We start from the raw sequence: 23746 nt of genomic DNA, 5'->3' as shown, positions 1-23746 counted from the left end.
ATCAGTACTGCTCCCAGCCAGCTCCCTGATGACTGCTATTTCACCCCATGGCTTAGGACAGACACCCATCTGTCCTAATAAGGACCTAAGTAAGACTTATCTTATTTACCCTTAAACATAGACAGGTTGATCAGATAGAACACAGAAGGGGGTAGCAGACCAGACACACTTTCCCCACCTGACAACTTTGCCTGGAGCTTCTCCTGCCTGCTTCTCCCCCGTGAAGGTAAATTTCAAGTTCCTTTTCTGGCCTCATTTTTCGTCCCCTGAGAAATGGGCTGTCATGGCAATACAGGCTGCGATGGGCATTAGGCAAATGGCTCCAGCCTATGGTTTCTCCTTGGCAATCCAGAGATGAGCTGGTAGAGGTACCTATCCAGTGACTGCGGTGATGCTGGGAACCCAGAGTCCTGGTGCAGCCCCCCATCCCCCCAAAGCAGAGGGGGTTGGGGTAAGGGCTGGGGACAGCATGTCCTAGCTTTGCCAGTTAGCATGGGAAGCAGGAGCTTGCTCTCTCCAAGGAAAGGTTAGCCAGGAGAGTTGGCCCACCTGGGAACTGAGAGTGAAGTTAATTAGTGACTTGGAAAAACAAGTTCAGAAAGAGCTGCCAAGGGGCTAAGCAGAGGGCACAGAAAGGGGGAAGGGAAGGGAGGACCGTGTGGTCTGGGCCACTCGCACCCGCAGGGCTGAGGAGCCTGCCTTGGTGCCTTCATCACCTGCCACCCCACGGGTCCTTCTGCCACAGACCTAGTGGGTACAAAGCATCGCTCCTTCATTAGAGAGCAACCCCTAGAATTCCTGCAGTGTTCACTCACTTTTGCTTTTTTCTTTTAAAGAAAGAACCGTCCCAGTCTCATATATTTACTTCTGCCCCTCACCTCTACCCTCTCAGAAGAGGAGGGCGGGTGAAGGGTAGCCACATGCGCCCATTTCTCAGGGGCACAAGAGGACAAAAGACTAGCTCAGGATCAAACTGAGGCCAGGTCTCCTGACTCCCAGCTCAGAGCTTTTTTTTCCACTTGGCCCTCCAACCAAACGAGTGGGGACAACCCACTCCTCCTTGATGAAACCCTGGTGGGGCCTCAGTTTCCTGTGACCTCTCCAGGGCTGGCAGCAGCAGCCAGGCAAGCCCCAAGAAGCCCTCACTCCTGGAGGAGACAGGCAGACCTGAGGCCGAACTGTGATAGAGGCAGGGACCTGGCCTCTGGCATGTTGCCCCAGGTGGCTGCCGAGGTTACAGGTCCCCTTCAGAGCCCAAATTATTCCTTTCTCTTCTAAGTTATTCTCCAAATGGAATTATTTTGTAAGTGGTGGTCCTGCTTGCAACGAGGGCCTTTCACCAGGCCTTCCCCTCTGGCGGCAGGAACATTGCTTCCTTTCTTACACTGTCTTACACTGACTGGGAGGGGTTCCCAGGACAAAAGAGGGTCCAGGCAAGAGGCGGCAGCTGCAGCAGCACTACCCTGGTAGAAGTCAAGGCCTTGCATGCTGGAGCCTCCTGTTGAGCCCGCCCGGGCCGTCCTGCACAGCTGGCCATGCATCTCAGAGCCTCCTTACCATTTGGCCCCCACCAAACAGGATGTTGGCCTCAGGAGAGCCAAGATGGAGGGCAAAGGACAGCTAAGGAGCCCTGGGGTCAGATTGCCTGGGTTCGTCATCCTGGCCCTGCCACTCAACAGGTAAATGGTGCATTTTGTGTTTCCTCTCATAAAGTGGGGAGAGTCCTAGCACCCACCTAGTAGTGTTACTGTGGGATTCAATGAGCTTCCCCATGGCAAGTGCCTGGCACACAGTAAGTGCTCAATAAATGGTGACAGAGCTGAGGTTGGGGGTGGGGACCTCCAGGACCCTGCGTGTAACTTCTGATGGCAAGTTGGATCTGGTCACAAAATCCTTGCATTTTAGAAGTGAAAGGGACTCAAAAGGTCACACCATTCAATTCACTTTCTGCTGTTTTACAAATGAAGAAACTGAGGCCCGGGGCAGAGGTGACTTGCCCGGGTTCCCACAGCCAAGGCCATCAGTTCTTTCCATTGCCTGAAGACACAGGGCATGAATTCTGGAAGTCCAAACCACCCATGCAGAAAACTGCCCGTGTAGACTGGTTGGGCCAGCAGCAGCTCCTCTCCTGCCAGCTGGGAGGGTGCAGGAGGGCCTCACCACCCTGGATAGGGGGTGCCTAGCCTCTGTACTGCTCCTTCGAGCTTCCAGCTCCCCTTGGGCCTCTCACTGACTAGCTGAGAGCTGAACACAGACCCAGGTGTTTCAGCTGGTGGGCTAGCCCTGAGACCAGCCTCCTTTACCGAGCTCATCCTAGGACTGTCCTAGTGGAAACGTAAAGTCACACCATTCTGGGTGCAAGTCGGGTTCCGCTACTGACTGACTGAGAGACCTCAGGCAAGTTTCTTAACCTCTCTGAGCCTTAGGATCTTTGTTCATAAAATGGAAAGTTGAGCACCTACTCAGTGCCAGACACAGTTCTGGGTGCTGGGGAACAGTAGGAGATAAAACAAACATCCCCTGCCCCTTATTTATATTCTAGTGGAGGAACTATCAACAATTTAAAAAGTAAAATATATAGAATGTCAAACAGTGTAAGTGTTAGGGAGAAAAATAAAAAGGGGAAGGCGTGTCAGCATGGGAGAGCTCTCTCAAATAGAGGGGTCAGGCAAGGTCTCAATGCCAAGGTGACATGTAAGTAGGGACTGAAGGAGTGAGTTATGTGAAAATCCAGAAGAGCTCGAAAGGCAGAGGTAACAGGTGATGCAAAGGCCCTGAGGCTACAGCATGCTGGATGTGCTGAAGGGAGGAGAGTAGTACTTACCCTATGGGGGTGTTTTGAGGATGAAATGATATTTGTAAAACTCAGCCCAGAGTCTAGTGTCTCAGGAATCTGGCACAGGCTGGGCTGAGGGGTGGTTGGGAGGTGACAGACACCAATCACTGGAAACTGAATACAACCAGCGGGGGCAGGGGAGGGGAGTCCAAGGAGGAAGGACCAAGGAGACAGATGGACAGATAAACATAAGAAGACTCATGCCCAAAAACCTATATTAAGGATGAAGTGTAGGAGAAGAGAAATTTGAGAACACAGCCAAAGATATTTGCAGAGGAAGATCTGTAGGGATGAGATGAGGAGGTGAGCCTTCCGGGAAGCAAAAGCCCGGTGCCCAGGCAGTGTTGGGGAGTGGGCAGCCCTGGGGGCTAAGAGGCAGGAAAGGAGAGGGAGTCTGCCAGGCAAGGCGCCTCGGAGCCGTCCCTGGGCTCCTGGGCGTGGGCCTGCACTGAGGCCCAGGTCCCAGCTAAGGGACCCTGCTCCTCTCTCCTAGGCTCCCCTGGGAACAGAACCTAGCCCCGCCCCTCCCATCCTGAGCCAGGACCCTCTGGTTCCAGTGTCCAGAGCCAGCCCCTACCTAATCCCACCCCCCTGCCCCCCCAAGCCAGCACCTGGGGCCTCTCAGAGCCACCGAGCTGCCTAGAGCCAGAGTCCCAGCCCCAGAAGGAATTCAGTCCAGCCCAAGATCACCGGCCAAGAACTTATCCAGCCAGATATCACCCATCTGTGTCCCATCTCTGCTCGGGCTGGCCCCTGGCCAGGAAGTTCCCCTCTTCCCTAAGTCTGCATGGTTGGCCCTACCCACATTGAAAATTTATTTATTTATAACTTGCCTCCTTCTAAAAATCACTTAAGGGAGCTAAGTCATTATCCTGCAGGCCTTACCCAGCTTACCTTCTATTTCCTCACAGAAGCTTCCTTGCGCACCGCCTCCCAAGCCCATACCACACGGAGATGAGACTTATCGCTTCCTCCTCTTACCTCCTAATGAAATTTATTTTTGAAGACTACTGTGGCGCCTCTCCTAATCTCTCTTGTTTACCACTACTATTTCTGGTTACCTGGTTCCCCCCAGCTGCCACCTACTCTACCTGCCCTGGCTGTCTTCAGGAACAGGCAGCACCTCTGACTCGTCTTTGTATTTATAAAGTCCAGGTGTTGTCTAGCATGTAGTAGGTACTCAATACATGTTTTCTGAATGACTGGAGTCAAGGTGACTGCCTGCTCCCTCTCCTGGTCCTGGGCAGCCTGTCACGGGGAGAGACGGTTAGGCCCACTTAACCGGGGCTAGAGGTGACAAAGCTGTACCCAGGAACCCTTTCAGGTACCTGGGCTCTCAGACTCTGTGGTTCTTCAGAGTGGACCACGTGTATAGCCGGGTGGGGACCCCTGCCAGGGATCGGGTAACCGATCCAGGCTAAAAAACCCCAGCAGGGAGCTGGGCAGAGGTTGTGGCAGGTAGGCTGCCCAGGAACAAGGCTGGCATGAGTGCCCTGGTGCCAAGCATCCCGGGCTGACACTGTGACACGTGGCCGAAGTGAGGGGCCTGGAGGCTCCCCATTCCCAAAGGCCAGCTGCCTGACTGTTCCTGCCTGCTCTTCCTCCACCTCTCCTAAATAGTCCAAGTGTATTTTATCCCTTCCCCCACTCTACACCCAACCCCAGAGGGTGACAAACAAAACACCTCATCATCCAGAGACAAGATGTTCAAAAGCAAATGTTGGTCTGTTAGAGCCAGAGAGGAAAACACAAACCCACCCCAGGAGGACAGAGAGGCTGCCTCAGGGCAGGCAGGATGGGAGGACGGCTTCTGTCCTCGGCCTGACACCCCTCTTGCTTCCTGAGGAGGCGGAGGGGCTGCTCTGGGGCGTGCTGGGGGGCTGGGAAAGGCAGGACACCGAGCGCCGGGCTTGGCTTTCTGGCTCTCCCCCGCCCAGGGCGTGCAGGACCAGAGAGTCCCGCCCTCATGCTAAAGCCTATGATGCCCACCGACCAGGCAATTTCTGGGCTGAGAAGCCAGGGACCTTCGGAAGGGGTGAGAGAACTGAGCTCTGCATTTCCTGCTTAGAAAACCTTGGTTTCATTCCTCTGTGGGGACCAGGGGACATGAAGTCTTCTTTCTTTTTGTCCTATGAAAAGTCTGACAGTGAGCAAAAAGAGAGAGCAAGCTCAGATGTGAGCAATTCTGGGGAGTGAGACAGGAGCTGCAATTGGAAGGGAGAAGGAAGGGAAGGGACAGGAAGAGGGCAGAGGCGCCCCCCCCTTAGAGGCTTTTTTCTAAGTCAAAAGCCTTCTCCAGGCAGCAGCCACAGGAGGCGGCTGAGGCAGTGGTACGAGTACAGGCATGGATTCACGACCTGGCTTTGGGTCCCAGCTCTCCCATGAACGTGGTCTCCCAGTGTGACCTTGAGCAAGCCCCTCCAGGCCTTGGTTTCCTACTCTATAAACTGAGGTTAATAATCCTTACCTCTCAGAGGCCAGATGAGATATTAGAAGAAAGCAGAGGTGACAACACCTGACACATAACAGATGCTTACTCCATGTGAAAACCCAGCTCCAGCTGCCTTCTGGGGGCAATGGGAATCCTGGGTGTCACATCCTTTCCTTAGAAGGGAAATGTCAGGGGAAAACTCTATTCAGCTACTGACTTAGCCAGAGGAGGACCATCATCCTTATGAGGGCTGATAACTGAGCCAAAGCCAGCCCAGCACCTGGGACCTCTGCAGAAGGGTGGAGGTGAGAAGGGGGAGTGTCCTGGGGTCTCATTTACCAGACCTCCTCTCTGCCCTCAGAAAAGGAAGAGGGCCTGATTCTAGATCTCTGGATGCTGCCAAAACCACCACTGGTCCCCGTAGTCTGGGAAGCCACCCTGGCTATTGCTGAGCCCTCACCTTACCTGGGACTGAGGACAGTGGGCAGGTGGGGCAGGACCAGCTCCCAGGTCAGGCCACAGAAATGGACCCACAGCACCACCACCCAGGGGCCTGGCCACAATTAAGGGAACAGGGGTGAGCACCCCCTACCTGAACTAAAAGGCTCCCGGGCCAGGCTGGTAGCTAGGCAACAGGCTCCCACAGTCAGCTCAGTTCACTTTCCGTTTGTATCTGGTCTGCTCTTGTCATAACACACTACTCGAACCAGATGCTGTGTGAGGAGACACCTGGGGCAGACTGCTGCTCCTGCGCCCTCTGTCAGGGACTCAAACCCACAGCACTGCAGGTCCCCTCAGGGCAGGTATGCACACAGCCAGGGGACAGAGTGGGGAGCATCAGCCCCAGAACCCCTGCACCTCAGACCCTCAGGCCTGGAGGGGAACGACAGTAAGTTTTGCGTCTGATGCCACTGTCTACTCCTGGGTTTTCTGTCATCCACAGGAGGTACCAACACTCAGAACACCTCCCAGGCTAGACTCAGAAAGGAGACACCTCACCACCCAGAAAAAAAAAAAAAAACAGCCTCCTTTAGTGGAAGGAACATATTATAAAGGGAGGAGCAGGGGCTTGGGAGTCGGGGAGCCCTGGCTTTGATTCACAGCCCACCACTATCTGGCTGTGTGATCGCAGGCAAGTTGTTTACCCTTCCACGGCCTCAATCCATTAAATAGGGATAATACCTTGGCTGCAAATTTATTGGGAGGATTAGAGATTAATGCAAAGTACCTGATGGAGCGCTCAATAAATAGCAGTTGTTATTAATTTTTAAAAATCATGTATTTTCATTTGTGTCCCAGGAACAACTGAAGCTTGCCTAGCAGGACGCAAGTCCTCTTTGGCATGACTGCTACCAAAGCCCATACCGCTGGGCACAGCAGTCTCAATAACCAGAAGGCTGGAAACTAGGGGTGGTTTGCTGGCTCTGCTATTAGTTCAGTGTCTCTGACAAGACTCTTAACGTCTCTGGTTTCTGCATCGTTTCAATGGGAAGGATCCACCTGCCCGACCCCAAACTTCTGACCTCAACTGGAATGCCCTGACTGATGTGACTCCGACCTAAAACGGCAAAGAATCTTGGGCTCCTGGAGGACTTCAAGGGGCCGACCAGGCTCTGAGCTTACTCAGAGCCCCCTACCTGGGCTACTCTTCAGCGAGTTGAGATGAAAATAAAGTCACTGATGGTACAGCACCTTGGAATCCAAGAGGGAAGAACCTGAGAAGGTGATATGTGCCCCCAGGGATCCCAGAATGCTCAGAAATAGGGCGTAGCTCCCCTAATCACCTCATCTCATTCCTGCCTCCCTGGCTTGTCCTCTGTCCCCATCTCTATCGAGCTAAATCTCACTCCTCCTCCCTGCCCTGGTCTAGCAGTTAATACCAGCCTGGCCCCTTCCTGCAGCCCTGTTTCCCAATCTCCTACCCTCTCCTGGGGGCAGGAGGGAGTGGAACTTTTCCTTCCATGACCAGGTTGAGGCCCAACACAGGAGGTGCTGCGCAAAGAGGCTAGGCTCTGAGACTCATTACTACCACAACTTGGGATGCCAGAGGTGAAAGGATCAGCTTCCACAGCAGGAGGAAGTCCCCAGACCCAATACCTGATGTTGCTCCTTCCTGTCTCCCAGACAAACCCCAGCCACGCTTCAGGCTGCCAGCTATGAGATCAGACACCAGCCCCTCGAGTTCTCTTTTTTGAAAGAATCTAAAGCCATCCTTCAGGGGTTTTTCTAGCTGCCCAAGTATGTCTCCCCCACCATGCCTCCCTTCCAACTAAGGGGGTTCAGGGGAACTGAATTGACTTGGGGAGGGAGTAGGGGGAGGCACTAGATCTTGCCTAAATCAACCTAAGCCACCCACCCACTCCATATACCCATTTCAAACAGTACCCTGAACCAGGGCTTTCTGGGAAGCCACACTGTGCTGCAGCAGGAAGAAAAGAAGCGGCAACAAATCTGGGCTCATCACCAGGCAGCCACACTGGCTGTGGGCGCCTGCTGGGCCCAGACATTAGGCCCTTCCTGTCTAACTCTCCCCTCACCCAAGCTGACGCCAGGACATCCCAGGTGTCCAGGAAGCCTTAGGGTCATGGCATGGTTCACGATCTTGACTTATCCCTTTGAAAAAGGCCTCTCCCAAACCTGGACGACAGGCCTGTATTCTGGTCCCAGCTCTGCCTGTTATGAGAAGAGGCCAAAGCCAGTGTCCCCTTCTCTAAAACTCCTAGTTCCTAGCACATTAAACTACTGGCAGGATTTAAATGAGATGGCCCATATGGAAGTAGCTAAGGCAAAGGCCTGTCAGAGTACGTGCTTAACACACTCATTTTCTTCCCCTAAACCTTGCCTGACCCCTAATTTCAGCTCTCTAGGACTCTGGCCCTGTGGAGGACTGGGGGTGGGATAAATGAAGACAGGTGGCCTGTGCAGAAAGAAAGAGGTGGAAGAGCTCAGCTAAGGGCACCCCACTCCCTGGGAGGGGATGCAGCAAAGTAAGCAACTGGGATTAGGTCTGAATAGTAAATCAAGTGAGTGCAATCTCCAGATGAGGCCTGCAGGGGAGAGGGTGAGGGGTGTGATTCCCCTGGGGGCCCATGAAAGGCAGGGGGAATTAGGAGGGAATTGGTGGAAAGGTAAGTCTGTCTGGCCTGGCTCCTCCCTGCCCCGACCCACTACCTCCATGCAACCCCTTGCAGACCCTAAAGGAGACCCAGGGTCCTGCCACTCACCCTGGCCGCTCTGGAGGAGTAGGGATCCTCGAAGAGCGCCCACATGCGAGGTTGCCAGCCGCGGCACCCCCCGGACCCCGCGCCAGGGCCCGCGCCTCCCTCGTGGGGCCCCAGGCGCTGCAGGGCCAGCTCCCGCTCATCGTCGCCGGCCTCGTCGCCCGGCCCTACGCCACCGCCACCTCCGTCCGGGCTCTCAAAGATATCCAGCGCCTCCTCGGCATCGCGGTGCTGCCGGTAGGTCATCCAGCAGCAGGGCTCCACGTCGGTCTCGTCGATGCCCCAGAAGGTGAGCTCCTCCTCGAAGAGTGGCCCGCACACGTCGGCGGGGCAGTGCAGCTTGCCTGTGCGGTAGTAGTTGAGAACGTATGCAAAGACGCCCGGGTGCCGGTCGAAGAAGAACTCACAGCCCCCGCCGCTGCTGCCGCTGCTGCCCGCACCGCCGCCATCCGACTCTGGCCGGCCCCCGCCGTCGGGATCGGCCAGCCAGGCGAGGCGGGTGCCGGGTAGCGTGCGCAGGGTGCTGCGGTAGGTCTCATGTCGCGTGCCGCCCACGTTGATGATGATCTTCTCCGACGCCTCGCCCTTGGCCATCTCCTCCTTCAGACATGTTTTGGACGGAGGCTTGTTCCCAGACTTGCGCCCGCGGTAGGAGGAGACACACACCGAGCTGATCATAAGAAGCGCTGCGGGGCTTCGGCTTGGGGCGGCCGCTGCCCTCCAAACACCCTTCCCAAGGAGTTAGCGTCAGACCGGGGAGGGGGAGGAGACGGCGAGGAGGCAGGAGGCGGCGGCGGCCCCCTCTGCGGCGTGGCTCTGTCCCTGCCTCCCCTGCCTCCCCCCCCGGGGCGCGGAGCAGGAGTTGGGTTTCTCCGGTGCACAGGTGGTTGGGGTTTGGGCAGGCAGCGCCGCGGAGGGAGGCAGGAGGGGGAAAGGAGAGCCGAGGACCCCTGCGAGGGGCCGGGGAAGGCAGGGCTAGCACTCACACGCGCCCCTGCTAGTACTGGACACTCAGACGCTCCGGCCCGGGACACGCCCCCCCCCAAAAAAAGACCAGGGAGCGCACAGTCCAGGAGCACTGCGAGGGGCCGGGGCGCGAGGGCGTTCACACTCACACCGGCCACCCTCCGGCTCCCTGACCGCGCGGAGCCCCGGGAGCAGCCGGCTTCCCCGCGGCGGCGGCGGCGGCAGCGCAGCAGCAACAAGTCCTCCGAGCGGCTGCCGGGCCGACGCTCTCACGGCAGCCGGAGCTCCGCTGGCCCAGGCTCCGTGCGGTCAACACGAGGCGGCGGTGGCGGCATGTGGCCTCTTCCCCCCATTCATAAATCCAGCGCAGGGCACGGATGGCGGGCGGGGCTGAGCGGAGCGCGGCGATCTGGCGGGCGGGCGCTGCGCAGGGCGAGGCGGCGGCAGGAAAACAAGCGTGCCCGCAGGAGGGAGCTCCGGTCTTGCGTCCGCGGCTTGGTAGCGGCTGGGAGCGGCGCTAGGCTGGGCGCAGCACGGCGGGGGCCGCGCTGGGGCAGGGGGGCCTCAGACGGGGCGTCCTGCTCTGCGCCGAGCCCGGGGCTGGGGGGGCGACGCCGCTCGCGGGAGCGGGGCTCTGGGCATCGGCGAAGGAGTCTCCCGGGCGGTGGCTCGGCGGCCAAGGACACCTGCAGGCTTCCCGGGCTGCTCCGAGCTAGAGCCTCAGCGTAGCGCCCCGCCGCCGGGCTCCTGCGATCTGGCGGCGCCGGGAACCACGCCATCCACGCGTCTGGCCATCTCCGGGCGGGGCGCCGGCCTTGGCTCGCGGCAGCGGGCGGGCGAAAGGTGGCCAAAGGGAGGGGCACCTAGGCGCCTGTGGACTGGTGCCCCGGGGGCGCACCGTCTCCCTCCGGCGATGCTAGCGGACGCCACAGTCCGGTGGCGCCTTTTCCTCCCGGCCCCACCTCGCCCGGGCGCGCCCTCAGCGGGGCGGGATGGGCGTGGCGTGGCACCAGGCCGACCCGGCTCGCTGCCCACCCTGCTGGCTGCAGGGCCCGGGCGGCGGATCTCAGCCTTCCTCCGCCGAGCGGAGCCCAGCCGAGGCGCGTAACCCCCTCGCCGCCAGCGCCCAGCCTAGCGCGCCGCCCCTGCGCGCCTCCACCAAAGCCCCCACTGCCAGCTCCCCGCCTCCGCCAAGCCCGCAGCTCCTCCCACTGCAGCCCGGGTGACTCTAAAGCGCTCTCGACCCCTGACCTCTAACCTCCGCTCACCCCTTCTGGCTGCTCCAGTCGCCCCTCCCAGCCAAGCTGGTCGCTTTGTTGCGGTTTCGTTGCGGTTTCATTGCGGCTGACCGGAGGCGGGGGAAGGAAGTGAGTTGAGAGAAGGTGTCGCGAAGAGGTTGCCCACTCCTGCACCAGACACCGTGTTGAGGCCTCCTCACCACCCCGCTCCCGTCCTGTGCCTTGGAGGCCCAACCAGGCCCAAAATGCTTCAGTCACCGAAGTCTCTACGGAAGAATGGGGGAGCTGGCAGTCTTCTGGTCTGGGTGGCAGGAAACTGGAGTTCTGGCTGTTCTGGGTATGGGGTGGGTGGCCCTGAGAGATCAAGTTAAGCCAAGACTCATCGTTGCCCCTGGGGGTGCATAGGAAGTGCCCATGTACTTGCCTTTTAACCTCCTCGTTCTACTGTTGTTTCACCCATTGCAAGTTGACTTTGCCTTTTTTTATGTCTAATCTCCCTGTTTCTGACCCTGAGCTCTCCCAGGCCCCACTGTTAGCTCCCACAGGGCCTGCCTCTGAGAACTTGTTTGCTAAGTGATTGAGAAGCTGCTATGTCCAAAACATTAGGGGCCAATCGACTTGACTGGCCTCATCCCAAGAGCAATTTCTAGTCATTTGTTTTTATTTATTTTTAAGTCCAGAACCTCTTCTACATCTTTAAGTTAATCCTCATTTTTTTTTTTTTTTTACAGCTTCAGGCAGCCTCCACGTCCATTTGGATGATGTAAGGAGGATCTTAAGGCAGAAATAGAGGATACTTGACACACCGGCCGAGGGCACCTGCGTACTGTCCAATTTCTGGATCAGGCAGTACCTGGCTATGTTGGGAAAAACAAGACAAGGGCCTGGGGTGCTCAGAGGAAAGGTTAAAAGCCCAGTGAAAATTCAAGGGATTATTATAAGCTAAAGTCTCATCAATAATGAAGCCGGAAAACCAAAATGACGAGGATCTTTGATGATCTGTACTAATAAGCAGAGGAGATGGGTACCATCCTGGACTGTGGTCAGAAACATACATTTACTGGCACCCCTTTCGTGTGCAGTCCCCCCCACCCCTTGGACCTGATGTCTGCATTCGGGAGTTTAATGGGCTTTGAGTTTGCTTCAGCATAAAAGAGAAGACCCGGGACTGACCAGAAGGTGGAGTGAGAAAGAATCACAGCAAGGATATTAAAGAATTGACTGGAATGAATTAGCTTTAAAATCCCATCTGGTTGTGTGTCCTTGGGGTCTTTATCTCACTTTCCGTTCTTCAGGCTGGCTGAGCTCAGTCATTCCAAGAAAGGGAGAGGTTGATGGCAGTGGGGTGGGAGAGATGAAAAAAGCCATCCCCGCATCTCACACCTGAGTCATTTGTTCATTCAATAGGTATTTTTTGAGTGCCTACTGTATGCCAGATGCTATTCCAGGCACTGGGAATCAATGAATAAAATAGAACCCCACCTCCCCTCCTTGCCCTAGTAAATCTCTGCCCTCTTGGTGCTTCCATTCTGCAGTTTGTGAGTGGTGACAGGCATGTGGGGAGATGGATGGAGAGAGAGAGCTGCCAGGGGAGCTCTCCAGAGGCCTGGAGGGGAGGTCAGAGAGTTGGAAGGGTGGGGCGAAGAACACAGGAACAGCCTAGGAAAGCCGAGGGCCCAGCCTGGGAGAGGTAGTGTGGTAAAAATGCCCTGGGTGCGAGGGCCCCTGACTCAGTGCACTCACCAGCCCCTGGAGAGGGAAGCTCAGTCTGAGGCCTGGGGCCTCCAGAGGCCACATCACTTGCTGAAGGTTTTATTCTAGAGCTCTGGGCTAACCAATTACCTGGGCCTTTCTGGCATTGTCTGGGGGTTCAGTGTGCTGCGGTTGGCATCACAGAGCTTGTCTCCATCAGTTCTGTGTGTATGAGGTCATGCTATTTCCCCAAAGCACAGAGCCCAGGAAGGACAGGAGAGCCCCTGCCCACCCTGCAGTGTGACAGCCTACTGTGGATGAGTGGGTGCTGCCCCCTGGTGGTGCTAGGAGACCCTGCTCCAGACATCACCTCAGCCCTGGGCTATGGTAATGAGGAGAAATAGGGGCAGATAGGCCTGAGATGACAAATGATTCTGTTTATTCCAGGACCTCAGGTATCTCTCCCAGCCTAACTCTCCCATCTGGGGTCTGCCTGCTCCCTCCTTTTTCTATTCCTCCAAGAGCTTGGTAACTGGCAGGCTTAAGCAAAACTATGAAGCAGTTGCAGTTGGAAATTCCTAATTCCCCAAGTTTCTTTCCTCGCATAATCACCTTTTATCCACATTTGTCCTCTGGGTGCCAGTGGTGTCTTCTGGCTGTCAGGAAAGAACTCCTGTCTGGGAGCCAATTCATGCTAAAGTATCAGCCACAGTGGGTTTCTCTCACCAGGAATAAAAGTATGACAAAAAAAAAAAAAAAAGGAAAAGAGGGCAATGTTTGATCCCAGAGTGACACTGATGGGGGCGCTTTCAAGTGCCTGTAACCTTTCCAGGGCCCCTCAAATAAGGCCCTTGCTCTGTGAAAACTGAGGCTGACCCTGGTGGTGGGAAGCTTGAGAGCCTGTCATCAAAGCCATTTACCTTCCCCTTTCCCTATAGGGGCTTGGAGTGGGGCTGTCATTTGGGGGTGAAGGAGCCATCCAACCTCCTCTACATCTCCCTTCTTTGGAATCTGCTTGCTTTGAGGGGCTCCAGGCCTAGGCGCAGGTCCCACGGCTGCCAAGGCAAGGTCCTGTCTGTTGGTACCCATGCCTCCCTCTTTTGCCAGCCATTCCACCTCCAGCCAGGGACTGGCCTCTTCTTCCTCAGGTCAAGGTCAAGGAGCCAGCATCTGTTTCCTGCCTGCCCTGCTCACCAGCCGGTTAATTGAATTCCTGTATCAGTCACCATCCCCGGGCAGGCAGGGAGGAGGGTGACAGGGCTTTTCCCCTCAGGGAGGGAGAAGAAAAGGAAGGGCCAGAGGAGGCTGGAAGCCTGAGTTCATTTAACCCTGACTCTCACCCCCAGCCTCAGGCAACCTGCAGAGAAGGGCAGACTCCCAATCAAATGCTAAGAGGGATCTGACCAGCCCAAGCGGCCCTGTGGAGGTCAGCTAGAACACCTCAGCACAAGGGCTGAAGGCAGGGTTGGCTTGCTGTGAAAATTCTAGTAAGGTATATTTGGAGCTCTGGGGAACTCCAAAGATGGACTTTGATGGTCCAGCTCTTGAAAGGACCAGAAGGATGCAGGCCACAAACTCAGGCCTGGCCTGGACTCAGAGCCTTATAAACCACGGACTTGGAGTCAGAGGGCTGGAAGGGACTGAGTGCCAGGTCGCAGGCACTTTCTCCTTGAGAGATTTCAGGCCCAAGGAGCAGCAGTGAGTTCTGGGAGACTGCGCTAGGCCTGGGATTGGGCCAAAGGCAGAGAATGACATAGGTGTCCCTGTGGTTTCTGCATGTTATACAGTGTTCATGGAAATCACCGACCAGAGCCAGTTAAGTGACACCCCCCACCGCTCCCCCAAGCCCTCTTTGCTCAAGGCTGCTGGGGTACAGATCCAGCCTGGGTCCAGAGAGCATATGCATGTACACGCATGTACATTAGCTTAGAGCCCAGCTGGCAAGACTCCTTGGCACTCAGCATTTCTCCATCTAGAAAAGTATGGATTCCTCCTACCTGAGCTAAATTCCAGCAAAACTTGTTCATTTCATTAAAATAGCTAACTAGTCCTGATGGGCCCAGTCCCCTCCGGCAGTCCCCTCCTGGGGAAAGAGGAAGCAGTTGTCTGGAGAGGCAGATTACACTCTGGCTCTTCTTGGATGCTGCTGAAGCCCAGCGCCCCTTCCCGCTTGGATCAGCCCTGGGAATAACAGAGGCCCAGCACTCAGCCACCGTGGACCCAGCAAGGCACAGGGTAGATCTGCAGTGAGTCTTCCTGCTCCACAGCTGGCACTGCAGCTGGCATGGAGTAACCCTAATGATGTAGGATATTTTCTTTGTGCCGGGATCGTGTCTAATGAAACCAAAGAATTGGAAGCACGGACCACGGAGAGGCGAGGAGTTGTAAAAGAGGATAGTTTATTAAAAGTAAAGTGTCGCAGCTCTCGGCAAGGGAGGGAGTCGGACCGGGTTGCCCAGTGACTGAGGCAGAAGTTCTTACTTTTATACCTTCCCTTGCCTGCTTGGGGAAGGGGGTTGGCGTCTTCTAATGGAATTGTCTGTCAGGCTTGTCTTGTTTGCCCACCCTAAAGGGATTAACGGGAACCCATCCCTGTGTATCAGATCTGCTCCTTTGTCCGGCCTAAGGGATTTGAGATAATTTATTAACCTCGAGGCCATTCTCATATCTTTGTCCTGGAGTGAAGGAGACATTCCAGAACCTGGAGTTTCAGGATATGGCTTTTGCTTATTTCACCAGGGATCTTTCCTATCTGCCTAACAACATGTTAACTAACCTGTCTCACTAACAATAGCTTGTTTGTTATGGAGGGATAGATCTAATTTTCTCCCCACTTCCCAGCTTTCTTCCCCCATAAGTCAAAGTAAGTAAAGGACTCAGCAGCAGTCAGTATACCTGAGACCGGAGGCCATGACAGTGGCAGGACGTTCCAAGTCAGGTCGTGACTGCCTCTACAAGGCAGGGACCACTGCCTGATCCTTCTCTGTATATTCCCAGTGCTTAGCACAATCCTGGGCACTCAAAACACTCAGTTCATGCTTGGAATTAATGAGGCAGTGGAATGAAGGAGAGAGAGCGTGGGAGCTGTATTGGAGGGTGTACTGGATTGGGAGCCAAGAAACACAGGCTTTGGCCCTGGTTTTCCCCCCTGCTTGGCTGTGGGAATTCTGGGTAGATCTCTTCCCCCTTCCGTGCCTCAGTTTCCCCAAATATTCTACAAGGAGGTTGAGCCCAGTTGTGGTTACTATTGCTGTGAAACAAGTTACCCCCATAATTTAGTGGTGTAAACCCAACAAGCATTTTATTTGGCTCATGATTTTATGGGTCAGGAAGTTAGGAAGGACTGAGTTGGACAGTTTGTGCTTAGGGTCCCCTGTGCGGCTGTAGTCAGATGTCAGCTGGGGCTGCAGACCTCTGAAGCTCAGCGGGGCTGAACCTTCACCGTGGCACGTTCACTGTGGGGTGCTCACATGGCTGGCAGTTGATGCTGGCTGAGGCTGGGAGTTCAGCTGCAACTGTCATCCGAAGCACCGGCCAACACGGCTTCTCTAGCATGGGCTGTCTCAGGGCACCTGGACTTCTTACATGGCAGCTGGGTTCCCCCAGAAGCAGTACCCCTAGAATGCCTCAGAAGTCACACGGCATCACTCCCACCATTACTCTGTTGGTCAAAGGAGGCATCTGCTCACCCAGATTCAAGGGGAGGATATTGACTCCACTCCCTTGAAGTGTTGAAGAATCTGGGGCCTTTTTTCTTAAACCACCACGTCTTTGTGGTCTGTAGAATCCTCCACCCCTGGCCCAAGCCCCTTTGGCTCGAGCTGGTTGAGTCCTATGTAGCTGGTTTTAGCTGTTTGTTGGCGGGAGCAGGACGGCCTGCAGGATCAGTGTGACCCCCACGCTCTGATACTCCTTTTCCTGGAAACGGTGTCTTCTCTCACCCCCTTCCTTGGCTTCACTGAGTTTTAGACTGAAAATCTCCTTTCTGAATAGCTCTAGGAGAAGTCTCATTGCGTGGGTGATGGGGCCCCCAGAATAAAGCAGGACCCGTGGACTTACTCCAGTTTCAAAAGGAAGCTAATATTTTATTTTTTTTTTAAGATTTTATTGGGGAAGGGGAACAGGACTTTATTAGGGAACAGCGTGTACTTCCAGGACTTTTTTCCAAGTCAAGTTGTTGTCCTTTCAGTCTTATTTGTGGAGGGCGCAGCTCAGCTCCAGGTCTACTTGCCGTTGTTAGTTGCAGGGGGCACAGCCCACCATCCCTTGCAGGACTTGAACCAGCAACCTTATGGTTGAGAGGACGCGCTCCAACCAACTGAGCCATCCGGGAGCTCAGTGGCAGCTCAACTCAAGGTGCCGTGTTCAATTTTAGTTGCAGGGGGCGCTGCCCACCATCCCTTGCAGGAGTCAAGGAGTTGAACCTGGAGTGAAGGAGACATTCCAGAACCAGCAACCTTGTGGTTGAGAGCCCACTGGCCCATGTGGGAATCGAAGTGGCAGCCTTCGGAGTTAGGAGCGTGGAGCTCTAACTGCCTGAGCCACAGGGCCGGCCCAAGAGGAAGCCAATATTTAACGAGCACCTATTATATTCCATATGGAAAGAATTCTATACTGTATTCTACTAGGCAAGTTAATTTTTCCTCATACCACCTCTGCAAGAAAGAAATTTTATTGTCATCCTCCTTTTACATTAGATAATGGAGGTTCAGAGGGTTAGGATTAAGTGACTTTCCCAAGGTCATGCAGCTGGACAGAGCTATGACTCAAACCTACTTCCTGCCACCTGCCCTGGGCAAACAGGAAGCAGAAGTTGCGGCCTGTCCTGTCTTCCCGCATGTCCTCTTCCTCCCTGTCTGCTCCCTCCACCTGGGGCCTAAACGCAGCCACTCACCTCCCCGTCAGAACATACCTGTTCTGTGCTCCAGTTCTACGTCTCTAAGCTGATGTGCCTTCGGGAGGAGGTTCTCTCACAGTGGCCAATGACGGAAGATCCGTAGCACCTTGGAATAGACCCATTACATGGACAGCCACACATTCTTTGGCCCTGTTCCCTTCAACAAGCGGGGTCTCCATGCCGTCCCATTACCCCTGGGCAGATGCTGTAACCCATAGAATATGACAGAAGTGACACTCTGTCATTTCTCAGCCTAGGCCTTAAGAAATGACAGCTTCTGCCTCCTGTCCCTTGAAACGGTCTCTCTGGGCACCCTGAGCCATTAGGTAAGAAGTCTGATCACCCAGAGATGAACTATGCTAGAGAGGCCAGTTGTAGCCACTCCTCTGGTGACAGTTTGAGCGCAGCCTTCCAGCCATTCTCACGGAGGTACCAGCCATTTGAATGACTGTGAGTGAGGCTGCCTTAGGCCCTCCAGACCAGCTCGTCTGCCAGTTGAATACCACTGAGGGACCTTAGTTGCCACCACAAGAGTCACTCAGACAAGCCCTGCTTGAATTCCTCACTTAAAAAACCATGAGATATAATAAAATGGTTCTTTTAAGCCATTAAGATTTGGAGTAACTTGATACACAGCAATATGCATTACCTCATTCAATCCATTCATTACACCTATTTTACAGACTAGGAAATTTAAGCTCAGAGGGATTAAATAACTTGCCCTAGGACTCTCAGGAAGCAGGAGACCTAGCTAGCATTTAAACTTGAACTTGGGAAGTCTGACTCAATTCCCCCTCAAACCCAAGCCCTTGTTATACAGCTTTTTAGTGGGTCCTGCAGGAGGGTTGACACTTCAACCAAAAACGTTACTTTCAAACAAAGGGTTAAATGAATTTTCAAAGACTTTCCAGCACCAACACATTTCCCCAGTTTGAGAGAGATATGAGGAGATTTGGAGTTGGGGGATGGTGGTAGGTGGTGGTCCCTTCCCCAAACTCAGGAAAGTGGGGGCTGATTTACTTATCTTTGTGTGTCTGTGGCTGCACAGAGCCTGTCATGGTGGATGATTAATGTTTGTTCAACGAATAAACTAACCCAGAAAAGAAGGAGTAAGTGATGGAGTTGGAGAGGAGGGTGAATGGACTAAGACCTGGAGAGAAGGGTTTTCCTGCCATCTAGTGGCTCTTCTTGGAACAACACTTTCTTCTCTGGCAGGAGAAGGAAATAAACGTTTCCTGGGGGGGACCTTGGCTGTTTCTGTCGGAGATCAGGCAGCATCGTTCCAGATTAGAGTGGCAGTGGCTGTGGGGCCTTCCACAGGAGCCACACTTCTCGCCTCTTCCAATATCTGTGCTCCTTGAGGGTGAGGCAAGAAGCACTTCCTCTACCACCAGCTCCTTCCGCTCTTCACAGAGCCAAGCATTCAGCAGGTGCTTAATAGTTGAGATTGAAATTTGACAAACTAGGTAATGACAAATTCCACATTTCGTCTTTACCATCTACTGAAGTGTGCAAAAGGGAAGGCTGCCTTGACGAAAGCTTCCACCCCCAGAACTTAGAACAGGGCTTGCTCCCCGTGAAGCCTCAGGTCCCCTGCCATACCCCAGCTCCCTGTCAGGCCTTCCCAGCCCCAGCCCTCCCTGAGGTGGGCCTCCACGCACCCCACTCTTGCAGACCTAATAGGTATAGCTCTTCCTGGCACCAAAGCAGGACAGGAATTTCCCCCTCAAGGGCCCGTAAGTGGACACCAAAAATACTCCTCCCGTCAGACAGAGCCTCATTTTCCTCCCTTGGAAACACCTGGACAACAAAGTACAGCTGACCCTTGAACAACTCAGGAAGTAGCGGCACCAACACCTGCCCCCCCCCGCAGTCAAAAACCCATGTATACGCAGGTCCTTTATATAAAATAGCATAGAACTGTGCACACAAGCTGGCCCTCCCAACCTCCGATAGAAAATGCTGTCTTCAATTCGTGGTGGGTTGAATGCGAATTGCATCCAGAGATGCAAAACCCAAGGATATGGAGGGCCGACTGTATATTTATGGGCAAAAATCCACGTATAAGTGGAGCCGTGCAGTTCAAACCCGCTGTTCAAGGGTCAACTGTATCATCCTCAGAGAGCTGTCGCAAAGACCACAGGAGATTGGATGTGTGGAGCACTTGGAACCCAATAAGGCCTGCTACACGTGTGCGCATTGTTAAACACCCAGGACAATTCCTAGGAAAATAAATACATGTCCCTGCTCATCCTCCCCAAACTCCTCTGCCAGCAGCCGGCCACCCCCAAACGCCCACAGCAGTCCTCTCCACCCATCCCATCCAAGCTTGTACCCCAACCCTTCCCCCCTTCCTTCTTCCTGGTCCCTGGGCAAGTCAGACAGGCAAGAGGGGTGTGGTAAGAACAGACACTTTATTGTACACCATGGGGGGAGTAGAGAGGAAGGAGGGCTCCAGGGTGACAATGCCTCATCCCCTCCCCTGGGCTGAGTGGTCTTGACCTACCCAAGACCCTGGCCAGCCATGGGGCACATGGACTTGAATTGTTCTGGGCTCGCGCCAGAACCTAAAGTGATGCTTGCTGTGTGTGCTCGGGTCTGTACAAAGCAGTGCGAGGGATGACAAGGGACCCTGGGCCCTCCTCCTCGGCCCCCGCGAAGGGGCAGTAGGGCCCGTTTCAGGGCCTGGTGGACACTCAGGGAGTCAGTCAGGTGTATTCCAACCCGTTCAAGTCTCTTCTCTTTTCCACCACGAGACACTCTGGGGGACCGTGGGGGACGGGTTGCAGCTGTGAGGATGGGCAGAAGGGCAACCCCTGCCGGTATGTAACACTGCAGGCCTGCTTGGGGCCTGTGGCAGGCTGACTCAGGAGGGCTTCTCCTGACAATAGGAAAGCAACAGTCTCACAGATTTATTGCTGGAGGGCAAAGCCAACTTCACTGGCATCAACTTGTGTGCCCCACCTATCTATCCACCCCCTCGGGCTTCATGTGGCCTAAGCGGAGACGGCTCCCTGAGCAAGAAGCTGGTGATTGGGCTGGGGGGCAGGGGCCGGGGGGCTCGTGCAGGCATGCCCCTGCCCCGCCCTGGAGTCCTGTGGGCACTGCATGGACAGCACCAAAGCCAGTGGTGGGAGGACCCTGTGCAGGGACAAGGGGCCACCTCCTCTTCCTCCAGGGAATCAGGGAAGCTCGCTCCATCTTACCTGGTCAGATCCCCACCTGCTCTTCAGCCCCCTGGCCTCACCCCACTTCCAGCTACCAAGCTCCCCTGTGGAGCGAGCAGAGGTGTGTGTCAGAAATACAGAGGGGCAGCTGTTCCCTTCTGAACACTTCAGGACTGTCTCAAGGACAAACGCAGGAGAGAGGCGCTTCTTGGGGTCTCACCATCTTAAGAAACCCGTACTTTCCTCAGGACAGAGAGGGTGTGACTAGTGGGCACAGCAAGAAGCTGGCTGGAAAATAAATTGGGGTGGGGAGCTTTTCCTCTCCGAGGCCCCTCCTTCCCTGTCGCTGGCAAACCCAGTGATGGGAGGTCAGTGAGCCACCAGCAAGAAAAGCCTGCCTTTTCCCCACAACAGGGGGCTTCCCGCAGGACCCTGCCCGGAGGCCTGGCCTGACAGAGCTGAGAGGAGGAGGGGGAGGCTGACGGGGGCGGAGGGGCAGCGAGATGAACACTGGGCAACACAAATCGGCACCCTACACACTCACCTCCACGTATGTACACACGCCACACACACACACACACACACACACAAGCTCTGAGCCCCATGACTAACACAGCAGACACAGCCAGGCCGGGGACCGGCCTACAGCAAAAGGCAAGGCGTACTCCCCAGCCCACGGGGACCGAGCAGACGGCACCGCTCAGCCCCACTGCAGGCTGTCGGGCTGGGGCCTGGCCCAGCCACAAGCTACAAAATTAAAAATATATCAAATATACAATGAAAATAGATCTGTACAGCACTGAGGATGAAAATAGTCCACCAGCCACGGTATAATATTGGGTTTGTCATTTAACAGCATTTACACCCACATGTACAGATTGAATATACAATAGAAATAGAATATATAGAAGAGTATATATAGTAGAGCCCCTCTCCTGGGACCTTGCTCTTCCTGTTGCTAAATCGGCTGGGACTAGGCATGGGTCCAAGGTAGGAGGTCTTGTCAGGTGAGGGGGCCTAAGGCGGGATATTGTGCTCAAAAGCTCATGTTTTTTGGGAGACGTGGGTCTCCCTCTCCCCTCATACTTACGAAGGGCAAGTAGGGCTGAGAGGGCGAGAAATGGGAGGTGTGAAGGAGGGGTGAGTCAGGGAGATGGAGGGGTGGGGGGTCGCTCCCCAGGCAAGGAGGTGGGGACCAAGGGACTAAGGGGGGAAGGAGGGAGCCCTGGGCCTAGTCTTTCCTGTCCAGTGCTGAAACGGTCAGTCACGGGAGTGGCTCGGGGTCCTCCGTGAAGGTGCATAGGCCTAGCAATGTGGCCTGGTCCCGCCCAGCCAACCACAGCTCTCAAAGACGGCGGTTTGATTTACCAGCCTTCCTTCCTTCCTTCCTTCCTTCCTTCCCTCCTTCCCTCCTTCCCTCCTTCCCTCCTTCCCTCCTTCCTTCCTTCCTTCCTTCCTTCCTTCCTTCCTTCCTTCCTTCCTTCCTTCCTTCCTTCCTTCCCTCCCTCCCTCCTTTCTGCCATCCATCCATCCATCCTTCCATCGGCACATCCGTTCCTCACACATTTGCTCGTCAGTCAGGTTCTAGGCCTCCCAGCCTGCATCCGATGCCATCCTGCCACCTCCAGCACCCACAGCACTGGCTGTGGCCTCCCTGCCATGGGCCAGGCCGCTTGGGAAAGGGTTCCAAGGTGTCCGTACATAATGTGCACACCAGGTAGCTGTGCTTACACAACAGGGTGAGTGGCAGCCGAAAGGGGTAGTGAAATGATAATCTTTTCCCAGGTGTGAGGCTTCTTGTATGTGAGCCCCTGAACTCCAGGGACCCCAATTCCAGGGGAGAAGCTGCCACTAATGAGAAAGTTGAGCCCCAGGTGAGAGAAGACGGGGTGTGCTTCGCAGTTGTGCTCCAAACCATCCAATTGTGCTGTGGACCACCAAGTGTGCTCTGGAAAACTCTCACGGAAAAGACAGATGCCACCACTCTGGGCTCCAGGATGGAGGGGGGACAGGGTGACAGCTAAGCTCTAACGGAGGTGGGAAGGGTTTGGGCCCAGTCATGGCCCTCCCAGGCAGAATGCAGGAGCACACCCCACCCACCCAGGCAGGGCCAAGGACAGTGGGGACCCCACCTAGAGGTGGGGGCAAGGGAGCCCTCTCACCCTTGCTGCCAGGGCACCATCTGCCTCACACAACAAAACTCCACCCCAAGTCTGAGCCCTGAGTTCTGGCACCTCTGCCCCATTCAGGCAGCCTCTGGGACACCCCACCCCACCCTGGTGCCTCTCACGACCACCTCCACCACCACCACCACCATCGGGCAGCACAGAAGGACTCTGAGACCTAAAGAACTGCCAGCGGCAGGTTACAGGGAGACAGGGAGGGTGGAATGACCCCTAAGGTGGCCACTGCGAGTCTCCTCTGTGCTGTGAATCAGAACTTCTGGATTATACCAGTTATTTGGCTGCAATTTGGTGAGAGGACCTCAGAGGGTAGAGGGGTTGGTGGCCTGGACTGGGGGACAGAGCTTGTCCCAGTCCCCACGCCGGGGTAGGGAGCAGAAGTTGGCTGGGACTGGAGTGAGGGATGAGGCAGGGCAGACACCCCCTCTTCTTGGACAGAGGGCCTGGCCTGGGAGGAGAGGCCAGGCTGGAACAGGGGAGCTGGCTGGGTGTCATGGGGAGAGGCGGGCAGGCTGGGAGCAGTGGTCACAGCTCTGACTCAGGGGTGCTGGCCAGGAGGTAGCCGCTCCCATAGCGTCCATTGGGGTTGTTGCTGGGCTCCAGGGGTGACGTGCCGCCGGGCCCCAAGTAGGAGCGGTGAGTGGGCATGGGGGAGGGTGCCTCGCTGGGCACCTTGCTGAGGATGAAGCGGGTCTCGTCGTTCTCCTCCAGGTTGGAGATGTCCTTCATCATGCGGCCCTTCTTATAGGACACGGAGAGAGTGTTGGAGCCATCAGAGAGCAGGTGGAAGTGCCGCAGGATGAACACCACGGGGATGGGCAGGGTTGCCACGACGATGAGGGTGACCAGGAGGGCCATGGCCCAGTTAGGGAAATACAGGTAGCGCTCAGCAGCCTAGGGGCGGGCGGACAGGGGTGAGGGCTGCTGCCTGACACCGCCGCAGCCTCACCCTCTCAGGACCTCCAGGACCACAGCTTCCTGCCCTCTCCCCATCCCACCCGCTGTCCTCGTACCAGCAACGATGGGGTCAGCAGGGGTTGCTACTTGAGTTAGCTGGTCACCCTGGTGAAGGGCCTGAGCCTCCCCCTGTCCCAGTTTCTACACTTGTGAAAAGG

General features: G+C 55.4%; 2 protein-coding genes across 6 annotated transcripts in view; both read right to left on the bottom strand.

Annotated features, from left to right (window-relative positions):
- Window positions 1-10384, bottom strand: part of KCNC4 (potassium voltage-gated channel subfamily C member 4) — a 36370-nt gene extending 25986 nt beyond the window's left edge. For all 4 annotated transcript variants that reach the window (XM_033092655.1, XM_033092658.1, XM_033092657.1 and 1 more), the window contains exon 1: window positions 8492-10384. In XM_033092655.1, the coding sequence (XP_032948546.1) occupies window positions 8492-9166 (675 nt within the window). In that variant the 5' untranslated portion in view covers window positions 9167-10384. The remainder of the gene's footprint in view (window positions 1-8491) is intronic.
- A 9448-nt stretch (window positions 10385-19832) lies between these two features.
- Window positions 19833-23746, bottom strand: part of SLC6A17 (solute carrier family 6 member 17) — a 45968-nt gene continuing 42054 nt past the window's right edge. For both annotated transcript variants that reach the window (XM_033092843.1, XM_033092842.1), the window contains one exon: window positions 19833-23525. In XM_033092843.1, the coding sequence (XP_032948734.1) occupies window positions 23157-23525 (369 nt within the window). In that variant the 3' untranslated portion in view covers window positions 19833-23156. The remainder of the gene's footprint in view (window positions 23526-23746) is intronic.

The sequence above is a fragment of the Rhinolophus ferrumequinum genome, chromosome 22 (genome assembly GCF_004115265.2).
Source record: "Rhinolophus ferrumequinum isolate MPI-CBG mRhiFer1 chromosome 22, mRhiFer1_v1.p, whole genome shotgun sequence".
Lineage (NCBI taxonomy): Eukaryota > Metazoa > Chordata > Mammalia > Chiroptera > Rhinolophidae > Rhinolophus > Rhinolophus ferrumequinum.
The sequence above is the reverse complement of the archived record's forward strand: the minus strand, read 5'-3'. Positions and strand labels throughout refer to the sequence as shown.